The sequence below is a fragment of the Hetaerina americana genome, unplaced genomic scaffold (genome assembly GCF_022747635.1).
Source record: "Hetaerina americana unplaced genomic scaffold, ioHetAmer1.1.p SCAF_9, whole genome shotgun sequence".
NCBI lineage: Eukaryota > Metazoa > Arthropoda > Insecta > Odonata > Calopterygidae > Hetaerina > Hetaerina americana.
Genome location: NW_027287538.1, coordinates 51793302 through 51816855, shown reverse-complemented (window position 1 = coordinate 51816855; position 23554 = coordinate 51793302). Strand labels below are relative to the sequence as shown.

At 37.0% G+C, this 23554-nt stretch overlaps 1 protein-coding gene across 2 annotated transcripts in view; it reads left to right on the top strand.

Annotated features, from left to right (window-relative positions):
- Positions 1-22453, top strand: part of LOC139698931 (uncharacterized) — a 30112-nt gene extending 7659 nt beyond the window's left edge. Inside the window, exons 1-7 of one of the 2 annotated variants that reach the window (XM_071597886.1) lie at positions 1647-1944; positions 2936-3109; positions 5071-5226; positions 6583-6723; positions 7626-7995; positions 14521-14567; positions 18652-22452. In XM_071597886.1, coding sequence (XP_071453987.1) covers positions 1792-1944; positions 2936-3109; positions 5071-5226; positions 6583-6723; positions 7626-7995; positions 14521-14567; positions 18652-20097 — 2487 coding nt within the window. In that variant the 5' untranslated portion in view covers positions 1647-1791 and the 3' untranslated portion in view covers positions 20098-22452. Of the gene's footprint in view, positions 1-1646; positions 1945-2935; positions 3110-5070; positions 5227-6582; positions 6724-7625; positions 7996-14520; positions 14568-18651 lie in introns of those variants that run through there. The other variant, XM_071597885.1, reaches the window with a different exon arrangement.
- The last annotated feature ends 1101 nt before the right edge of the window (positions 22454-23554 follow it).

Genomic DNA, 23554 nt, shown 5'->3' with positions numbered 1-23554 from the left:
GCATATTTCCATGAGTGAGAGACCGCCTTGGGTAAGTTTTATCATTTGGACTATCCATTGGTTGGTTAGTATCGATACTTATTTTCACCATGCAATGGTCTGTTATACCTAGGTCGCAAACAGTTGTGACTACTTTTTCATGGTTAAAGTTGGTCACAGCGTAATCAATTAGGGTGGCAGATGTGGGAGTGACTCTGGTAGGATTATTGTTAAAACATTCCATGCCATAAGTTTTGAACAGATTCAACAATTCTGATCTGTGAGGGGAGTCAACTAAGAGATTACAGTTGAGATCGCCGTTCAGCACGAGTATCCTGTTGCTTGCAAATAAGGAGCAAATGAGTTGGTCCAGTTTTTTAATGAATGAATGAAAATCACCAGTTGGTGATCTATAGATGGAGATGAGCACAAGCAATCCCACTGGAGTTTCATGGAAACACACTGCACATTCAAAGGTTTTTTCTTCCTTCACAGGCACGTGAACTGAGTTAATAGTCCCCTTTATTCTGCTATGCACGAAAATGGCCACACCTCCATTTTTATACGTGGCCCGGCAGAATGACGACACTAGGGAGTAATTTGAGAGTGAAATAACCTTAAGTTCTTCGTATTTTAACCAATGCTCTGTAATACACAAAAAGTCTGGTTCACACTCGTTCATAGCCACTTCAAGCAGGTTTACTTTGTTCCTAAGGCACTGAATATTTACTTGCGCGATTGTTAATGGCTGTCTAACTTTGACTAACCCTTTGCTGAGGTCAGGCGGGCCTTCAGAAAAAAAAAACCTACTGACACAAACATGTTTCGGCCAAAAGTCGGGACTTTCCACGACATCTTTTAAGTCTTCACCGACCGATACACGAAAAGAGGTATAGGTGCCTCTAGATACCTTTAACTGCTCGATCTCGAAGCACTTGCCAGGTATTTTACTTGATACATACTTTTTAACTGCTTCGATTGACGTGTCTTCTTTGAATCGCCAAGCGTGTATGTGGACCATTTTCGGCAGCCCGACTAAATCACTGTCCAAGTTTGACGTCCCCACAATTGGCTTATAAACTACTACACCTTGCTTGCTGTATTCCCTTCAGGCAAGTGTAAAAAATTGGTGAAATTTGAATGGCCCTATTTCTGTAAAGAGGCTCTATAAAATGTACATTTTAGTCCTATCTGATAGATGGGAATCCCTAGTACGATTTGAGACGTTTTTTGTGCAGAATAATAATTTGTAAAATTAATTACAATCCAGCTTTACGTTCATATCAGGGAAAAATTTCCGAATACTGCCGAAGTACTTCGATTATTGTGTGGCGAGTGCAGTTGTTACTGGCTATTGGCAATAGAAATTGTTTTTTAGCCATGTGGGTGACTTATGGACACGTAACATAATCTTTTTCCATTGAGTTTTTTTATTTCGAAGTTATTGTGCATCGTTTCTCATTTTTTCGCTATTGCTCGAGGTCGCAATCATTGTAAATTTTCCGTATTATTCATAGTCACGTCACGTTATTCGTAATGACCGTTTGAAGTTTGCGCCGTAAAACAAGAGATTGTGCTCGTGGCGAATTCGTGACCAAGTATTACTGATGTATTTCAGATATATATGTAGTCGGTATATATTTTAGAGGCATACCCCAAAAGTATTTTGTGTTGTGCTGGATTTTTATTAGAGTTATAGAGTCACAGTACGTTCCCTTGATTCAATCATTTTTCCTCTATTGAAATTTGGGTAAGTGATACGATCTCGTCAATTCGCCATGTTGCATCCTCCTCTGAAATTAAGGAAGCATAATGGTCGGTTGCTCAGCTCTTAACTGCACTAATCGGTCAGACAAGGGTTTCAAAACATACAGGATTCCGCGAGATCCTTCAAGGAGGGAAGAATGGATTCGGTTTATCGGAAGGGATGGGTGGATTCCAGGTTCAGGAGCGTCTCTTTGCGAGGTACCTATTTCCCTAATAGATAGTTACATTTAAAATGACAATTAGTTTTCTTGTCATATTATCCGGCTGGTAAGTGAAAATTATTTGCCACTACTTGCGATTATTTTTTGTAATCTTATAATATTTCGAAGTTTGGCTACATTGTTGTTTTTCCCGTTTTCTGTGTAAAGATCATGTAAGAATTATATTTTGGTGTAACAGTACGGGGCATATTACTTAATAGATTTTAGCCCAGTATAAGTAAAACTTTCCTCACGTTGTCTTCTTAACGAAGAAGGAAATCATTTTGGGTAAACACGATAAATTCCACAATAGTTGTTTGAAGCCTGCTGTTATTAGGTAGGGACGATGATGACACCTGTAATGAATGAAAAGGGGAAAAATTTATTAATGTCATGTATCATGTCAGTGAACCGTGTAAAATCTAGAAACTTCGAAACTATTTTTCCTAAACACATCCGCAACTAGTATTTGTGTAATTTTTGTTATTAACGCTGTGTTTATTTGGCATTATGGAGCCGTGATCTTGCAGTATATGTGTAGTGTTCAATGTGGAAAATATCTGCATACCAGTTGTATCATGCCCAAAAATTTAAATGATCGCACCATTATGAGACTCGTAAAAAGAAATTTTTGCGAGTAATTAGTAGCTCACAAATATAGGTGGCAACACAAAAATCAAGGTGCGATTCCGATTCATTTTCTGGTATTTTCCCCAACCGCTTGTGTCGATCATCGTGTGTTCAGAGTATACATATTTTTGGCGATATTCACATATGAATGGAGTTTTCATCATTCCATTATATTATTTCTCCGGTTCTCCTTAGGCTATATTTTCTCTGGCAGGGAGGTATGGTTAAGTGTATAAGTATGATTAAGATCATGGTTATTTGAAGTGCCGTGTTGTCGGTAATACCTTCAGCTGTAAACATTTTATGTTTGGTATGTTTTGTAATCTTGAGAAATGAAATAATCTTTATTGTTTTCATAGGCTCACTTTGAGGCATCTGCCTATGAATTGCACAGAGCGGATGGTTTAAAAAAATTGAAGCAAAATGCAATTCCTACAGTATATGTGTCAAACCCAATTAAACGAAGCAAGAGAAAGCAGAGTGTTCAACCCAGGCTTGAATTTCATTTTGATGAAGACTGTGATGATTCCTTTGTAAGTTAATCATTCTTTACATTTGGCATAAGGTCTTTTAGAGTTTAACAATTAGAATACCTAAAGTCAACAAAATGAAAAGTCACTGTTTCTAATGAATGAATACTAGTTACTATATTAGGTTAGATGAGCCCAAAAAAATACATATATGTCTTGGAATATTCGTAATGTGACCGATACACCATGATTCCTGTTTACCAGCATATTATCTGTGATTGCAGCGCTATCCCTGAGTGTGCTTCCGTCTTAAGTTTATGTATCTTTAATTGATTGTGTAAAAGCCTCTATGAATAAAAGAAAGTTCTGTTCAATTTAAAAGAAGCATTGTTTCTATTTATAAGAAACTGATTCATAGTAGTCCAGACTATATATTTTTTAATGGCAAATATTTTATCATAGGTTGGTGAGTGATATATGTTATAAATTTTGGGGAAACAGCCTTGAAAAATTACAAGTTACACTCGGGAACTTTTGGAAACTCCTTAAATATTTTCCGTTTATTTTTATGGCCACCCTGTATATACCACTATTACTTCTGCTTAACTCATTGCATTTTTATCAAAATGATAATGTTGGGGATAGGTGAAAAAAGTTATTTGGGTTGAAATTCTGAATGTGATTCTAATTTTACTAAAAGATTTGTGTTGCTCTTCTTCGGGAAGATCATTTCAATTTAAGCAATTTTTTATATTAAACAGGTATTGGGTAATTAAATATGTCTTGTTACGGAAATTTGAAGCAATAAGCATCCCAATGAATGTTAATTGGATAGTTATTGAACTGGAATTACGTTATTAGGAAATAATTGCATTAAGGAGAACTGTTATTATAATATGTTGAGTTCATTATATACTGACTGATAATTGAGACTTTAAGGGGAAGACAGCTTCATTGAAAAAATTAAAAACTTACAAGTTTCTCACTGGAATGAATGAATTTATTCCATTTGTAATTGTCCTAAATTCTAAATCAGGTAAGAGTGACTTTGACGCCATCTTGAAATAGTTCCAAACTTTTAGGGGTGTGGAGGGATGGGAAAGGGACATCATTTGTATACTTTGGAGGAACTTAGTCCTCGGAGGGGCAGAGTGGTAAAGAGAAAAAAAATGTTGAGTTGGGGAGGGTGGAGGATGTTCTCCAAGGTTTGGAGATGGGGTGTTTTCCTCAGGTTTCTTTGGGAGAGACTGGGTGCAGTCAGGAAGGGGAACAATGACACATGCTAGAAGAAGAAATGTTAAAGCAAATTTTCCATTTTCTCTAATATGCATTTCCTTTTAAGAGTCCCCACCCATATTCCTTCTCTCAGTGTAATCTCAGCTTCTTAAGTCTTGTGTCTTCTTCTAAGTCTAAATATGGCTCTTCACTCCATCCTCTTTCACCAGCCAGTGCTCCATCCTTATGTAGGTAATGCTTGTCAGTGTCTTCAATGAATGCTGCCAGGCTTACTCTTAGGATGGTTTCAGATTTATTTGCCCTCTTTTTTCATCATAAGAGCGATTATGTTCTTATGGAAGTCCATATTTTTCCAGTTGAGTGCATGCCACAGATTATTTTGCTATACCTTTGATGAGTTCTTCTCTGGCATCTGAGTGGGCGACCTCTGGTTCATCAGGTTTCCAAAATGAAGGAAGGGAACCTTCAGAATTAATAAAACAGCTGCCATGTGATATGGATTTGGATTCGTAACCCTAAAAGTCTGGTGTTATTCATGTTCATGTGACCAAACAAGGCAGCCAGCATTGAGAGAGTATATTTCATAGATGGCATTTGGGTGAATGAAAAGAATGTCTCCAAAGCTATGGGATCTACTTCGTATCTGTGGTGTTTATTTTATTACCCCTCAAAGTTTTATTTTAATATGTTAAATACTTTGTTTTAATGTCATAACCTATCATTGTATCATATTTGGAGCTAATATCTGTGTGATATTATTTTTAACAGTTTTTCCATTACATTCATAGATTCCTGAAGATTCTGAGATGGGAGTTGAAGATGGACATTTTCTAAGTGTTAATACTTATGGGTGTGGTTTTGATGGAATTCATGAAAGGCCCTCTCAGGTGAAGAGGCTGAAAGCTGTGCATGTAATGGAGATAATCTCTAAACCTACATCAAAGGTAGGTTGAGTTACAGTACATTCCCAATTCTCTGTGCTAATGGCCTGTCAAAGGTTGCACAGATTATCAAAAAACATGGATAAACTCCAGATTAGGCTCTTTCCTGTATCCCTTCCCAGCCGTACTCAAAAATAAATAAACTCTCTAAGAAAATACCACCAGCCACCAATGAGTAGATCCTTATTGCATTAACATTTTTTGACAGAAGAGAATTGAATGGGATGATCCTAGCTGAACTAAAATGTACACAAGCCCTGAGGGGAGGTGTGAAGCCTGGTATTAGATGGAAGGCTGGCTGGTACATACATATTATGATGGTCACAATTGTAGAAAGTAGCACAATGTCACCTATCATGAAGAACTTGGTTATTAGTCAGCCACAAAAAGAAAACAGAAGGGGGTGTAGCCTTGTTGATGCAAACTCATTATTATTAAATTAAATAAAAATAGAAGCAACTAAAAAAATTATGAATGCTTCAAAAATAGATTTATCACCCTTTTATTTTTGGATAGGTTCAAGTTTTTTCCGATATCATGCCTTTCCTTGTATTTCGCTCTGAAAATATATCCTGGGAATCTTAAAAGTTTTTGCTGGGATCCTGCTCCAATTAGTGCAATGGAATATCTATGCAGTTGAGAGTGATTGCTTGGTACTGTGCCTGCTACATTCGAATCACAGGGATACCTCCACATTCTCTTACTCCATATTTTCAAATCCTTATGCGAAAGACATGAAACTGGAGAGTTGTGTGGTGTGGCTTGTGCATCTATATCTTTTTGATCAAAATGAACCAAGTCTGTACTTGAATCAATGTCCTCCAGTCCATGAAAACTTTTCCTCATTTCATATCCAATTAAGATTTTATGGTAATATTTACTCTAATAATGGTTATTATTACTCATATTTGGAATAAATAGGTAAATGATACATGCATTAATATATATCCAACAGTTTTGAATTAATTATAGGTGGTCGTGAATGTATACCTATATTAAGGCCACTACTGTTCAATAATTTTCGGTTATGCATTACATATGAAAGGATTAACTAATTTCATGAATTGGAAGTGCATTCATTATTTAATTCAAATTTAATAAGTAAATTATTTAAGGTAATTCATCATCAGTTTATTGTCACAATTATATTTTACACAATTTTCAATATCTTCCTCGTGCAAATTATACATTTAGAAATCCAACTGTTGCATCATGTTGGAACTCTTTTTAAATTTATGTCTTTCAATGACAAATGGTTCTCTTTTTTGGATTTGTGCTCATTTTTAATCTAAAGGGAAGTATATATGTACTCTACATCAACTGGATGCATACTTAGCATATAACATGCCTCTGTTTTAGAATGAAGTTTTACCTGTAGTCAAAGTGAAACAACGCAGGCATCTCAAGCGAAGAGGAAGAACAAAAGTGTTGAATAGACAAGGTGGAGAATCAAATCCAAACAATTATGATGGTGTACAAGAAATAAATTCTGCAAAGGAGGTAAGGGTATGCTTAAACAGTTCACCTATTTGTGATTCGGCCAAAATATCAATTGTGAATTTTCCATTGCCGTACAGTATGATTTTACTTCCATTAGTATTGTCCTAAGGGTCTATTGAGAAAGAATGATAATCAGTATGCACTGGCATGCATTTTTTTGTCAGTAATAAGATTAGTAATAATATCAGTTAATAATGGTATACCAAAACTAATGGATTAGCTTTAGAAAAAAGCCTTAAATGTTAACAAAGACTTTCTTATGACCCTCAATATCTGTTGCTGAAATGTGTCCATAAAGAATGTATATCAAAAGCTGCTGTATCAAGTCTGTTTTCTTATAATTTTCAGCCTAGAAATGTGCATAACTGGACTAACAGAAAAAATGAGATTATTAATTTATAAGTCTTTAGTTGAAGGCTTAAATGTGTGTTTATGTCTTATATTATTGTGTCCTTGACAGAAGAAGTTTGAGGTGTAAAATCCTCTTTTATGACTGGGAGGTTTAGAAGGTTTTGATTTTTTTGAAATAAATACCTGTAGGTGCCAAATTATAGATATAACAACATATTCAAACGTTATCGCACATGATGAAAGAAGAATAGAGGATGTTGCATATTGAAATTTCACTCCAGGCCACTATAGCAATAAGGTGGGTGGTTAGGTATGGATAGATCCCTTGATGCAAAGGCTTTTAAAGGCATTCCAGAATATAAGATCTGCCAAAACTGAAATGTTTGTGGAAATTATGGGAGAATTTTTCAGTGTTTTTATTTATATTCTGAACAATCATTTTGTGAACTCCAGTTAGAGAGCCATTACTATGTTGAGTAGTGTATGACTAAATATTGGATTGAAAAAAAATGAATTTTCTTTGCCATGATTGCCATTCTGTGTAATTATAGGCATCAACCTGCATAGCGACTCAACCTGTGGAAAGTGGTGAGGTGGTTACGAGGTGTTTTGTGTGCAGCAAAGTGATTGCTCCTGGCTTTGATGTCCATCTGAGTGTGCCTGCTGAAGCCTCCAGGACACTTCTCCATCAGTGCCTTAATGCAGTTTTGGGTTTTGAAAATAGTGTGGATGATGGTGAGGTAGTTTGTAGAAGGTGTTGTTCCTTGTTGAACTTCATTGACAGGGTGGAAGCAGAACTAAAAATACTCAAGGGAGCTATTTCAGCATGTACCAAAGAAAATAGTGAAGAGCAGGACTTGTCGAACATGCCTAGGTTGGTGAAAAGTGAGCAGATACTGGAGAGATTCTCCAGAGGATTGGGTGAGCTTATGTTTTATCATAAATCCATACAAATGTTTGATTTATTAGATCACCTTGATTTATAGGATCATTGCCCTGATATTGTGGTATTGGTGATTTGGTACGCAAGAGTAATCCCAGAAGTACCCGACCCAACAAAGAAAACACAAAAATTTTGGAATAAAATGTATGTGTTTTTCGGCATAATCTCCTTTCAGCTCTATACACTTTTCCCAGCATGTTGAATTTTTTTGATACCCTTTTTATAATAAAAAGTCTTGCTCCTCAAAATAGCCATTAACTGCCGACATCACTTCTTCACGGTTGGAAAATCTTTGACCACCGAGCCATTTTTTCAAGTTTGCGAACAGAAAATGATTCAAGGGGGCTATATCTGGCAAATAGGATGCATGAGGTAGCAATTCAAACTTTAATTCATGAATATTGGCCACTGCAATAACAGATTTGTGAGCTGGTGCATTGTCTTGATGGAACAACGCTTTCTTCTTAGCCAAATTCGGCTGCTTTTGCTTGATTTCTTCGCTGAAACATCTCAATAGGTTTGCATACTACTCGCCGTTGATAGTTTTCCCTTTTTCAAGATATTCAATGAAAATTATCTCACCCACATCTCAAAAAACCGACACCATGGCCTTGCCTGCAGATGAAATGGTCTTCGCCTTCTTCGGAGGTGGTTCTTCATATTGAATCCATTGTTTTGATTGTTCTTTTATCTCGGATGTGAATTAATGGACCCATGTTTCATCGATGGATATAAATGACACAAAAATTCTGCTTTGTTGCTGTGAAACTTGCTAAACACTCAATTGAAATATCTTGACGACACTGGTTTTGCTCAAGTGTGAGCAAATGCAGCACCCATCTTGCGCACAGCTCTCTCATGTCCAAATTTTCAGTTAATATGTGTTGTACCACACTTTTTGAATTTTCTACTATGTCTGATAGCTCGTGCACTTTCAGCCGACGATCATCCAGTATCACTTTGTAGATTATCTTCACCGTTTCTGAAGTCGTCACCTCATTTGGTTGACCAATACGATGCTCGACGTGACAGCTCCTTCGTCCTCGTTTAAACTCTGCTACCCAATATTTTACTGTTTTAAACAAAGGAACAGACTCGCTCAGAGTAGAATCCAGTTCAGCTTTTATATTGGTTTGGCTTTCAAATAAAAGTATTGTATCACATAACGATGACCAATTTTCTCCATTTCCACAAATTTGCTGAAAACATTCACTTTTGATGGCTGCCAAACAAATACTAAACAAGGTGGCATCTTCAAACTTGAAACACATGCTTTATAGATTTCATGCTTTCCAATACAGTGATGTTTTTCATACAGCTACCAACATCTCAAGGGCAGGCTGGGTACTTATGGACCTCCATGTATAATGGGGTAACATTATTCATTAAAAAAAATTTCTTTGAATGTATTAAGATGTTATAAGTTAGCCATTCATGTAGGTTTTTGTGTTACCTTAGTTATATTTGCTGATTTGTTCTTTAATTTTTATTAGTAATTCCATACCACTTGTTTTTGGCATAATACCTTGATAAATATGTATGAAGTCTTGATGATGGTTAATTTATTTAATTTGGGCCTGTAATAGGGAATGTTTTAAGAAAAGGACCTGTGTAGTAATTTTTGCACTCTCTTGAATGATCCTCCCCTTATTTTGAAGTCAGAAGCTAGGGCAGCTACTCTTATTGGGTAGGCATTTGATCCTTAAGTTTCTTTTCTGTGAAAAAATAGACTGTAATAATTTTGTAACTGTAAAGGGAAAAAGAATCCTCTCCAGAGAAAGTTTTGTGAATTCTATTAAACTAATCAGTCATTTGCTTTTGAAGTTCCTCATCCATTGCAAAAACGTTCAGTGGTCAGGGTGAGTCCTGATGAAACTGTAAACTGTCAAGCTACTGAAGGTGCTAGCATAAAAGAGGAGGGAGGAATCTTGAAGCACCATTCAATGTAGTTGAGGAATTGATTATATTGTAGTACATTTATTGTCTTGAAGCAAGCAGTTAAAGATATGATAGACAAATGAACTTGTATTGTACTTTCCAAAAGTCTGTTGGTAGTGACTAGCTTTCCAAGAATAAGGGAAAGGTGACAACATTTGTTATTTTGGCATTTGCTGTGGCTGGCCAGCATTCTTCATTCATTCTTCAGCATCAGCCTCTCAGGGTGATGTACATCTACATCAATACCCTGCAAGCCACCAAAAAGGTGTGTGGCCGGGGGAATGTAATAAAATTATAGTCGCTTGAGTGCCTGTCTGCCACTAAGTGCCAATGTAATGAACATTTTCAAGAACCCTAAGTATTGATGTGCTGATGTCTGCCTAAAAACTTATGGTAATGATAGCACAAGATCTCATTAAATCAATAGGGCAATAGAGCATGGAAATGAAGTTGTGATGTCCATAAACACAATTTGAAAGCAGTAGAGATGTATAGAAGAATTGAGGTGAGGTGGTGACTCTAGAATTTGGAAGTAGCTAAGCCCTTTCGTAGTAAATGCCTGATAGAAATGTACAGGCATCACAAACCTTGGTGGCACTTCTGAAGAAGTAGCCATTGTGGTGGAAGAATTTGTCTAAAAACTGGCTTAACATTGGCAGCCACTGCAAGTGCCCACTAGGACACCTGTGATTACTTCCTTTATTACCTACTTTTTAAGTGCTCTTTCGGTTATTCTCCTCAACCAAACTGTTAGAACCAGGCTTCTTCATCAAGCCAGAATACAGATGATAAGATTATTCTTATTTGCAGTATCCTTACATATGCATCTTTTAGTTCTTTTAAAATAGAAACAATCAAATCCGTACGGTAGAAATACTCAGGTTCACTTTTTCGTAATGGTTTCATTATTATTATTATTATTATTATTATTATTATTATTTGGGATACATTGCTGTTAGGCGATAAGCCGGGTGGCAATGACATGATATAACAAACAGTAGTCATTCTTAAAACATGTCACAGTGTCATTAAATAGTCGTATAGTAGACTTACAAAATAAAAAAATGAGAAAAAACAATATATTTTGATACAGCCATACAGCTTCTGCCGTATTGCATTTAACAATCCCATCATGTATACCTTTTGCATTCACGCCTAAATGATTTAATGCTTTTGGGTAAGGGCTTAAAGAGTTCATCAGGCAGCTGGTTCCACTCTTTGATTCCCATATTTAGGAACGAAAACTTGGCGGTGTTTGTCCTTTGGGGCATGTATTTGATTTTAAGCGGGTGATCATTCCTGCCGAGATAACATGGCTTATTTACACTCTCGTTCAGTTCTTTCCAGCCTCCGTCAGCTTTCAATATTTTAAAAATGGCACACAGTCTATTCAGCTTCCGTCTGTTCTTTAGTGACCCCCATCCTAGTGAGCCTAGCATGTCGCTTACACTGTCAGTCTGCCTATGTCGCCCTAAAACGTACCTGGCAGCCTTCCTTTGCACTGCTTCTAATTTTTTCACATGCGCTATTTCAAAGGGATCCCATACTGTGGTCGCATATTCGACAATAGGCCTTACAATTGTTTTGAAGGCCAATTCTTTAGTTGATTTAGTGCTTCCTTTGAGGCTCCGCATGACCCAGTGGAGCGATTTAAAGGCCTTGCCTACCACATAATCTGTGTGAAGTCCCCACCCTAAGTCTTTACTTAGGTGTACCCCTAGATATTTACAATTATCTTTTGTTACAATCGTTTCTCCCATTATTTTATATACCCTTCCCTCACCTGCCTTCCTTTTGGAGAATGAGATGTGGATAGTTTTTGCAATGTTTATCTCCATTTTGTTGATTTTGATCCAATTAGCCACGTTATCTATGTCACCCTGCAGAACGTCGCGATCACTGCTGCTGCTGATTTCCCTATAGAGTATACAGTCATCAGCGAACAATCGTATTTTGGAATTGACACATTCAGCAAGGTCATTCACGTAACAAAGAAACAGAGGAGGACCAAGCACGCTACCCTGAGGTACTCCGGATGTGACGCGGGATCTTCTGAGATTTTGTGCCCAACACGAACCTGCTGGGTTCTATCTTGTAGGAAGGCCTTCGTCCATAGTAGTACTCTTTTATCAATATTTAGTTTTCCAATTTTATCTAACAATCTGTCATGGGGAACCCTGTCGAAGGCTTTTGAGAAGTCGAGTATAACTGCATCTATTTCTTTACCTTTGTCTAAGCAGTCTGATATTTCCTGGCAGAGTTCAAGTAGTTGGGTTTCGCATGAGTACCCTTTGCGAAAGCCATGTTGGTATTTAAATAGCCAGTCCTTATCCTCCCAGTGGTCACGTAGATATTTTGCGACCTTCTTCTCCATTAGTTTACAGGTTACAGACGTTAGGCTAATGGGGCGATAGTTCACTACACTGCTATTGGTCCCTCCCTTAAAAATTGGTATTACATAAGCCTTCCTCCAATCATCGGGGATTTGATGATTATTTAACGTGATGTTAAAAATGGTGCGCAGATACGGTATCATTGCCTCTGACCCTAATTTGAGTGCGTCTCCAGAGATGTTGTCAGGGCCAATCGATTTGTTGACTTTAAGCTTTTTCACTTTGTCCATGACTTCACGGTCACAGATTTTCATATACTTAGGAATAACAATATTACCCTTTGAAGGTGTGATGACTAGTTCACCCGGACATAATACGTTCTCCCCTTCACAAACATGAAAAACACGTGGGGGGAGGTTTCCACTGAAATCCTTGCTAAAAACACTTCCATACCACTTGTTGAGCTCATTTGCTTTTCCTTCATCGTCTGTTATAATGTCCCCCCTTTCGGTTTGGATCACGCCTACCTTCACCTGGCTGTTTTTTCGTCTTCTTAAGTATTTGTAAAATTTATTTGTATTGTTTTTAGTGAGAATGTTCACTAAGTATTCTTCTTTTGCTACCCTCTTTTCCCTATTCAGTTCTTTTACTATCGATTTATATTTGCACAGATATGGGTTCCCATACTTGATCATAGAGTGACTCCTCCTAGCCTTTCTCTTTAGTTTTTTTATTGCGCAGTTATAGTACTCGGGGTCGGTGTTACTTTTGAGAGTCATTTTTGGAACGAATTTTTCCAGCCCTTCGTTGACAATGTCTTTGAAACTGTTCCAGATGTCGTTTACAGTTCCCCCTGTACAAGCCCAGTCCTGAAAACGTTCCTTCAACAAGGTACAGAACCCATTGCTATCTCCTTTGCTGTATCTCCACACCGAATTTCTTACTACCCTATTCTCGGGTACCCGGAATTCCCATTGAATATTGATACATACCGCTGAGTGGTCGCTTATACCAGGAATTACCTCTCCTTCCGAGAACATATTGTATGGTCTAGCTAGAAACACATCAAGGATGTTCCCCTCCCTTGTGGGCTTGTTTACAACTTGGGTAAAACCCTCTCTTTGAATGAGACGATTAGCGAGCTCTTGGGCTTTGCCACCTCTTGCCGTGGGGCCACTCCAATGAACGTTGGGGAGGTTAAGGTCCCCCGCTATTAGGGTTCGACTACCTGGGTTTTCCGTGCACGACGCGGCAAGGGCCTCTATTACCTGGAGGCCATCGGTGGGTTTTCTATAAACGGCAATGATGTTTAAGAAGTTTTTGTTATTCTCGCTTAATAATTTTACGCAGATCATTTCATGGTCCTTATCGGACCATTCTAGTACATTACGAAGGCCTTCCTTAACGCAGATAAAAACACCCCCTCCTCTCGTATCTCGGTCTCGGCGGTATATTGTAAAGCCTTTATGTAAAAAGAGTTTAAATGATATGATGACCACAATCAGTAAATAGAATGCAAAGATTTCATTCATTTATTTTTTTCATTTTATTCATTCTTTGTAGCTATCTCTTTATTTTGAAAAAAATCAAAGCTGTATTCTGCTTTGTGTTAGTCTGATTGCTCATTGTTATCAACTTATTCCATATAAGGGTTCTTGCCATTTAACCTTAAAATTCTTGATAGCTGATTTAAATATAATTTTGGTATTACAGGAGTAGAGCTAATTTAAAATTTTATGTGATTAAATTACAAGACTGCGAGCAAAAGACACAATATTGATATCCACTCAGAAACTTATAGCAAGTTTCTGAGCTCATAAATAAAAATATACATTACTTTTTTCATGAGTTATAATTTGAGTCAATGTAGCATAATGATGTTTGCACATGGCTACCCTTTTAGGATTATGAGCTAGAAGGGCGCAATGAAAAGAAATTCAACAGTCATATGTATTTGCACAAAGGCATAATATGTCACTGTTTGAAAAAGTTGTTGTGAACAGGGAGAATTATAATTGGCCATGGGGGTTCTTAAGGTTTAATGTGAGTAAATTGGCAGTACTGCCTTCCATGTGTTCTTCTCTCACCTCTCTCAATCATCCCTTCCATGCAAAAACGCTTGCATTTCTGCCTCCCTGACATTCACTTTGAGCTGTCAAGTGCTACCAAGTTTTGCATATATATCCATCCATCTTACAAAATTTTCTGCATTAATGCATTTTTTCTTTTTAGGTGAAAGGAGTTATGTGATGGACTTAGAAGAGTTATTTCTTGAGAAGGTTGGTGAATATCTTTTGAATTTTAAATTATAATTTCATATAAATGCAGAGAATGCGGTAAATGCCATCTGTATAATATATTTTCACACAATTTTTTGACAATCATTTACCTGGAATGTTCAATCAATTTTTGCAGTAAGTTCCTAACAGTCATGCCTGATTCATTTTGTTTACCCATGTAAACATTTTTAGTTTGCTAGAAATTATGCCATAGTTCTTTGATAACCTAAGTTTAGTTTCATATCAACTCTAATTTATAATGGTTTAAACCCTCTCCATAGATAACATGGGTTTAAGTAGGTGTAATGGGAAAACAGGCATGCCTGATGACCCCTAGGGATTATGTGACAGGAGGAATAATTATTGCTCCTGGTACCTTGGTGAAGTAGCTTCAAGGGTGTCTGATCTCATTAGGCACTGGTGCTGTAGGTGGCGTTGTGTCATTTTGTGGTGGTGGTGCTCGGTCTGCGCCACCAGTGCTGACTGAGTGGGTCGGCCCGGTATCAGTTGCCACAGCTGTGGGCAAGAGTGAAGTTCGCAATATCGGCCACAGTACTGCGATGTGGAAGGCAACGGGAAACCAATGCATTATTCTTCCTAGAATAATCAGCCTTGCATTCCAATAGAGGAGAATTTAGTAGCTGCAGTAAACCAATCCTGGTATTGAAATACTAATGATGATATATTCTACTTAATTTCCTTAACACTCTTCATCGGAATATCTCCTTCTCCATGGAAAAAGACGTCAACGGCACCATCAACTTCCTTGACTTGACAATCACAATTAGGGATAATAGACACGAATTTGCAATTTATAGGAAACCTACATATACAGACCACATAATTTCTAATGATTCCGCACACCACTTTTCTCACAAACAGGCAGCCCTCCACTCCATGATCCACCGCCTCCTACACATCCCCCTTTCCCCCAAAAACTTCAACATTGAACTCGTGAATATCACTAATTTAGCTACCAACAATGGTTTCAACCCCAAACTAGTTGGCACATTACTACGGAAAAAACAAAAAGCAATGGCCATAAAAAGCATTTTCGTATCACAGCCCGCAGTATCTAAAGATTTTAAGTGGTGCTCGATCCCATTTCTGGGAGATCTTTCGTATAGGATTTCCAACTGCCTACCCACCTCACTCAAAGCAGCCTTCTACCCACCCATAACCCTCTCCAAACTTCTAGCCAATGGAAAAGACACCCAGGATAGCCTTCTCAAATCAGGCATTTATAAACTGAAATGCGAGGATTGCAACAGCGTTTATTCCAAAGAAACTGCGGGAGATGCTGCAACAGTAACTTTTAACGGAGTCATCCGCTAATGTGCATTTCAATGCAACAATTTCAGAGTGTAAAAATCATTCGCCTTGACTGGGATCCCAGTCAAGGCGAATGATTTTTACACTCTGAAATTGTTGCATCGAACAGTGTTTATGTTGGTCAGACCGGTAGGAATATCAAGTTACGAGTCAAGGAACACGCTAGGTGTCACAAAAATCAGAATAACAACTCTCTATTCGCCAAGCATTTACTAGAATTCGACCTCAGCAGTGACTTTGTCCCAGAGATATTACACACACTCCCAAAAGGATTAAAAATGGACGCTCTCGAGCAATTAGAGATTAGAAGGCACTTGGTAAACCCCAGCACGACACTCTGTAATGAGCAATTGTTCCCATACCCCTCCCCACTCCTCTCCGAGAAACCAGCCTGGAAATGGTCAAAACAATCCATCAACGCACCTGCGAGCCCCCACCCCTCTCAAATCCTTCCAACCCTCCCCGCCCCCACTCTGTCCTGAGGGTACTTCTTATTCTTGCTCTGTCTGTTTTTCAAATTTGTACCTGATGATGCTGCAAGTCGGTGAAACGCGTTGTACCGTATAATAAAATCTGTGGAAAAGTACGAGTCTTTCTTTTTAGTATGGATACTAATGATGATGATAAAAAAAAGTCATGCATGGCCATGTCTGGGAAATATGGAGGCTAGGACATTATTACAGTGGTTTTTTTGGCCAAAAATTTACAAACAAGCAGTGAAGTTTTGAGCAGGTCATGGTAGTGCAAAAGCCATGAATTGTTTTGCCCCAAATAAGGAATTTTTTCGTATTGCTTCTCACAAATGGCATTGAACTTTCAAGTGGTACTCTTTGTGGATTGCTTGCCCTTGTGGCAAGAACTCATGGTGCACTTTGCGAAATTACAAAATTCCTGTTACTTTTTTAACACACCACGTACATAGATCAGGTGAGTGATATATTATTAGTAGAGCTACAAGCTGAACCAAATAAATTTTTTTCTTATTCAGGTCTATATGCATACAAGTTATCACAGGTAGGAAAAAGTAAATGGTGTATAAATCAACTAGAGAAAATAATTGGGCATGTTTCCCCAGAGAAATACTCTTTTAGTGATGGCAGTTTGCAGCAGTGGTGGGTGAGGGAAGAGATGGGAACAAAGTAGTGGAGTACAGTTTCGGAAAAAGTAATGATTCTGGGGAGAAAGCAATTGACTTGTTCTTAAAGGTTGATTTAGTATTAATCAACACCTGGTATAAGCACCACATTTCATTTTTGTCACTTTCGTCAAGGATTTATCAGATGGCATTAATGTGGTGGTGACTCTAGGGATACTTCCTTTTCACATTTACCTATTTCCTCAAGGCTTATCTAATGTTTTTAAATAGACCACAAACACTTTCCATTTCTTAATCCCCTGCAGCTCTGAATGAGAACATGAAAAAGTGAAACATATTTGTTCTTTCTTGGGGTTGACCAATTATCAAAAGATAGAGTGAATTGCAAGTAGTGAGGAACCAGAAGTGGATCTAGAAAACCTCTGGGGGGAGGGGGTGGGGGGCAATATCATATATCAACAAAAATAATGTTAAAACCTTTCTCCCGCAAGGAAGTTGAAAACTATTTTAAAATTGAAATTAATTTAGCTAATTCAGAGACTGCAACATATCCATGAGTGGATAAATGCTTAGAGGGTAGCAGGTATTGAAGATCCGTGTAAGTAATGTTCATTTTGACTCATATTAAAGCCAAAATTATTTCTCTTGGGTCCACATTATTTGATAAACAGATCGTATTTGATTTTTTTGTCATTAGAGATCTCTTATTGCTATATGAGTTGTACTTCAAACTTTTTCCTGTGAGGAATCTTTTATTTTCTGTTACCATGATTAAATTGGTGCTTACGTATTCTTTATTATCATGTTAAGAGATGTATGTATTTAATTTTTTAAATGTAACTCATACTTTTAAAAATATTTTCACCTCAAATTAACTAATTTTTTTGGTGGTCCTTTAAAAAAAAATAAATTTGCCCCCACTTTTTCACTTTCTTTTAGTTTTGGTATTAGCTCTTATTAGGCATATTCAAATTGTTTAGGTTGGTTGCTGTGGTGATATGAGAGTTATTAATGATTAGTTTTTATTATCTTGTGTATTCGGTGATTCTTTACTATACATTTTTTTGCCTGTGAAGTCTACAATGTGACATGGGCTTCTTGTTGATTTTTGTCAGTGGAATGCAAACTAGCGAGCAATGGCCATATGATTGAAAATCAACTGCGAACGTCACATCGGTAAATCAGTCTAGTTCTGTTTAAATGACACAAATGCAATGTTCTTCAATGAAACATGCAGTTATGCAATGTGGTTTTGTAAAATTTTGCAATGACAGTAATTCTTAACATTCTGGTTAGGCCCAGTTGCTACAGGGAGTTGTGAACTAAGGCTTGGGAAAATTAAAGTAACTTTTAGCGTCTGCCTCCTTGACTGTCCACACCTTTTTCCCATGACTTTCTCAGTCCAATTTTTCCTTTTAAATAATTTGGTCTTGTATATTGAACTCTCATCCATTCCTTTGATATGGTCAAACGTTTGAAATATCCTTTCATTATTAATCCCTTAATAAAGTATCCACTTCAATTTCTCTCATGAACCAATTGTATATGACCCCTCATCTTCTCTCATTTACTGCGAGCACTCGCCGATGTACCTAATCTCTGCTGCATTTAGTGATGTTTATCCGCAATGTGTGTTTTTAATGTATTTACTTCTAGGCTGATGCAGAAAGTACTTCCAAGGAATTTGACCTTTGCCATCCAGTTGCAGACGTAGATGAATCATTGTCCAGGGATGGCTCTGCGGAAGAATCAATGGTGTTTCCTGATAAAGATTCAAATGATGAATCCTTTAAAAAAGCAGAGGATCTAAGACACATCTCTGAGCTAGAATGGAATGAAGAAAAAAATACAGCAAATGAATGCTTTGATCAGCCTTCCATAGAGCCAGATAGCATTGGTGAGGGATCGAGGACGTGTGAAATCAGTAGGTCTTCTCCAGAGAATGTGGTTGAGTCAGTAACCTGTAGTGGCCGTGCCAGTGACTCTGGAAGCTGTTCCAGAGTTGTAAGTTTGGAGAGGACAGCATATATTGATGAGGATTTGAAGTGTTATTTGGGTAGTCAACAGAAGACACACGAGTGCAAAATTTGCTCTTTTAAAACTGTTTATGAATCTGTTATGATCTGGCATTTGCGTATTCACATGAAAACACATAGGTGGTGTGACTTTTGCTCTGTGGCTATACCTGAGAAAGAGCCCATGTTTGAACAGCCAAAGAAATCTATATCTTCAAATAAATCAAAAACTGGAAAGGGTAACTCAAAACCCAGATTCATTTTACCTGCTGTCCCGGTGGAGTCAATTACTGTTTCACCAATTCCTTTGCCCTCTATTTCTGTGCCTTTATTACCACTGGAGGAATCAACATCAGAATCACCGGTAGTTCTGGTTGAAACTCAGGATTTGAGTAATGAGTTAGTTCCCGAGTCAGTCATGGATGAGGTGGAAGACGAGAAAGTTAAAATGGAAGAAATTCGTGATAGTGGAGTAGTCATTATGGGTGAGAATATTCATCTTTCAGAATCTTCTAAATTACTTCAAAGCTCTATTGCGTCCACTGATTCAAATTCTTCCAAAATAGATAAGGGACTTCAAGAAAAGTATTGTAATGAGAACAGTTTATCTCCAGTGGGGCAGGGAAGTGAAGAGTTGGAACTTTATTGTGGCATTCTGAGACCACCAGCGGACCAGATAGGAAAAGTTGTCCATTCAGATGCAGATTTAAACGAATGTTTAAGCAACTGCTGTAATGTTAATGGAAATGATGTTGTGGAAAGTCTCAGCAGGGAGCCTTGCACTATGACATCAAGTGAATGTATTCATCCAAATGATGGCTTAGAAGACAGCTTGGAGACTAACTTCTTGGATACCCTTCCATCTCAACCTGTAACAAAATACCCTGAAATTCTTCCAGACATTTGTGATGAAGCTAACAATCCTAATGCTATGTCTGCGGTGGTAGATGTGACTGATGATAATATAACCAGTAATGATGTTAATTTTGCCAGAAATAATGCAATAGGGGATTTGGCACTGGCATATGAAAGCAGTGTTGCAGCTCTTATGTGTCAGAGTGATGACTCCGATGGAATATTATATTAACAAATTATCATTTCTATTTGAAGATGGAGGTCTTTAAGTTATCATGTAATGCGTGACTCTGTTCATTTAAGGTGTCTGTTTTTTACTACATATGTTCCAAATGGAACGTGGTGGTCCAGTGGGTAGAGCAACTGGACTATGGACTTGAGGGCTCGGGGTGTACAGGGAAAGGAAAAGTCCTGCCCTACACTAATATGTGAATCACACATGCTGTTGGGCTTGGTGAGCTCTATTATCACCTATCAAACTAACTGTCAGGTTGAACTCATAGCTGTGGTTTAGATGTTTCTAAAATTTGTATGGTTTTGTATGTATTTCAGTGTGACACATAACCATTTCAGACTGAGGACTCCTGCCATATAAGAATCTATGCCTTCCAGATTACATGCTTCATTTGAATGGCTGCAATACTAAATTTTAAATAATTTGTTCATATCAAACCTAGTTCAGTATGATGTATTTGCCTTTACGACTAAAACTACATAATGTTCTACTTTCTCTTTTGGTTATGTTCTGTCCTCTTTCTGTTCTGCACATGACTAATTTGGTGTCTTTTCATTTGGTATTGCAGTCACTTCTGATAAAATATTTCAAGTTCAAATCATGAGTTGCCCACTATTTTTCTGCAACCTGGAGAACTTATGTATGCTGGTGGAATTCTTAAAACATGCTCCATTAATGAAATGGTTGTATCTTTCCTAAATCAAAAGTCTAGTGAGGTCAGTGGTTTGTTTTTACTAGCAAATTGAAACTGTCCTTGGTGTTGAGGTTGATGTGTTTTTCAGTTGTATGAATAACTTTTCTCAACCTCCATATCTATTTTTCACATTGAAATAAAATTAATTTATTTTTAAATATATTGCTATTTATTTAAAATTGAGGTTACCAGGAACTACCTTCTTTGTTTATGAATTGAGATGAAAGATGTGTTACCAAGTTTATATAATTGGATTGGACACCACGTAAATGACAATGAAGGTTTTTCATAAAATTATTTTTCAAGGAATGTCTTAAGTTTTCCAATTCAGTAAGTGACTTATATTTTCTGTGCATCAATGAAATATTAATTCTTTTAAGTAAATGGTCTTTTGGAAATCAAACCGTGTCAATTTTTATGTACAGATAATAATGTATGGCTGGATAATTTATATAATTTGCAATTTTCATTAATATTACCAATATTTCTCAGCCATCACCCATGCTGCCAGCAGTGGAATTTTTTTAGTGAAACTTTTTGCGATGCTCCTATCTGTTGGTTCTATTCTAGTCTTTATTTTGTTATTGCATATTTTGTGTTGTTGGGGATTTTCCTATTTAGTTCTTCCCATTAATTTGATGCCCTCACCTTGGGTAGTATCTGTCAAAATGTGCGAGTTTATTTCTTGTTACTTTGTTTCCAGTGGGTGTACTTATCTCATTTGTCTGCATTCTTTGTGTAATATTTCCTGGCAGTGATAAAAATTAACTTAAACTTCTGAGACCTTTTGTGGTTCAAGACTTAGTCGCTTACTGCTCCCCTGTTCGCAAAGGAGTCCCCTATTTTTTACTGGGATGTGTCATCGCACCATACCTCTCACCTTCTCTTCTGTGCTTCCTCTTGCCAAGTTAACTACTGTCGTTCATGCCTGTCACGAGAGGAAGGAAGTATGTTTATTGGGATGTTCTGAATTTCATTTTGTAGGAACCTATAATGGTAAAATACTGGGTTATTCTGTGGTTCTTGCAATAGTTTGGAATATTCTACTTGTGCTGTTGACATTGTTTCTCAACCCATACATTGTTTATTTTGTCATAGTTCAATGAGGCGGATTGTAGATGGGCCTGCATGTTCCTCTTACTTTCATTCTTCCTTAAAACACAAAAAGTTAGTTGTTATTATAATATTATATACTCCCTTTCTTTGCAATTTGGTAAGAACTAAGGAATTTACGTGGAGATGAAATACGGTGATGAAAAGAACAGCCCTCCAGTTGTGGTAGTTCACTCACCGGGGTCATATTGAGTGGTTTACTTTTCATGAAAGATAATTTAATACGGTTTGTGCCCGATGTGATCTACTGTGTACGTTGTATCATTATATATTTTATGTTTAAAGTTTGATAGCCATGGTTACTTGCCCCGTTATTGCCGGACTGAAAGTAGAACATCTGGTGTCAAATTTCACTTTTAGGTAGAAATTTCAGTCATTTATTGTTGGTTATAGCTGTTTTTCATTTATTTGTTCTTGTTCAAATGTATTTATACTACTTAAATGGAAATATAGTGTGCATTGAGTCGAGATTTTCTTAAATTTGGGGTTGAAATCTGCACAGTTTAATTGTATAAACGAAATTCTAACTTACTCTCAGGTTTCATGACAGTGGAAATCAATTTATGTAGTAACGTCACTTCTTTGCATATGTTTCAAATTTTTACATAGCTTGACCTCATGTACCTCATTTAAAAATTGAGTGGAAGTTTTACCAATTAAGTTTACAATGTGGAGTGGTTCTCTTAAATGATGAGTGGTATTCTCTTATGAAGTAAAGGCTTTTATGAGTAGTCTTTTCTTTCTTAAACTCGAATTTTTCACGGCTTAAGGAATTTTGTGCAGCATGTTTTCCAACGATTGTATTACTAAAAGAAATGTTATTGTTTACCTTCCAAATTTTTGAGTAGCCAGTATTTTAAAGTACTAAAGATGGATTCCAATTTCTGTACGTAGTAGGTTGCAACCACATTGAAACAGATTTTGAATTATTCTTCTGAAATTGACATGGCTATGCAAAATAATAATGTTAATGTTTTGAACGTCATAGCAACATTATCTTACTTGGTTCTTGTATGACTAAAGATTTATGTTTAATAATGCAATGCTGAAAGAATATTTTGCATTTTATGTATTTTAATTGAAAGCATTTGCAAAAACCAAATACCTTGTCTTATTCGTAAATTCAATTTCACATTTTATACTTTATTAGTAATAATATTTAGCACTTACGGGTAACCGTAATTACATATGTCATAATAAAAAAGGTTAATGTCTTGATATCCGGAAATATGACCGTTGCAGGACCCAGTTTATCTGTTTCTTGTGTGATTGTTCGAGTTTCCGTCGGGAGTGGTGTTTTTAATATTTTTTATATTGTTTTTGAGTACTTAAGCGATTTAGTTAGAGCTTTTTAAATTTGAGTATAAAGTGGTTTTCGGCAATCGCAAGAAACCCTTCGGATGTGTTTAAAAATCGCCATATGCCACAATTGGCCTGTGATTATTTCTAGGCGCTGTCTGTCTGATGGGACTTAAAGCTGCCCCTTGTGCCTTAAAGAGTAGGCTAACGCCGGTTAATTCATCAACATGCCAAGCAAGGCCTGCTCAGTAAGTAGCATGCGGTTCACAAATGTCGTTGAAAAATGATTGTGCACTGACTCGTAGTACTAAGTGCAGGAATAAACAAAGATAAATGTACGGAACAAAC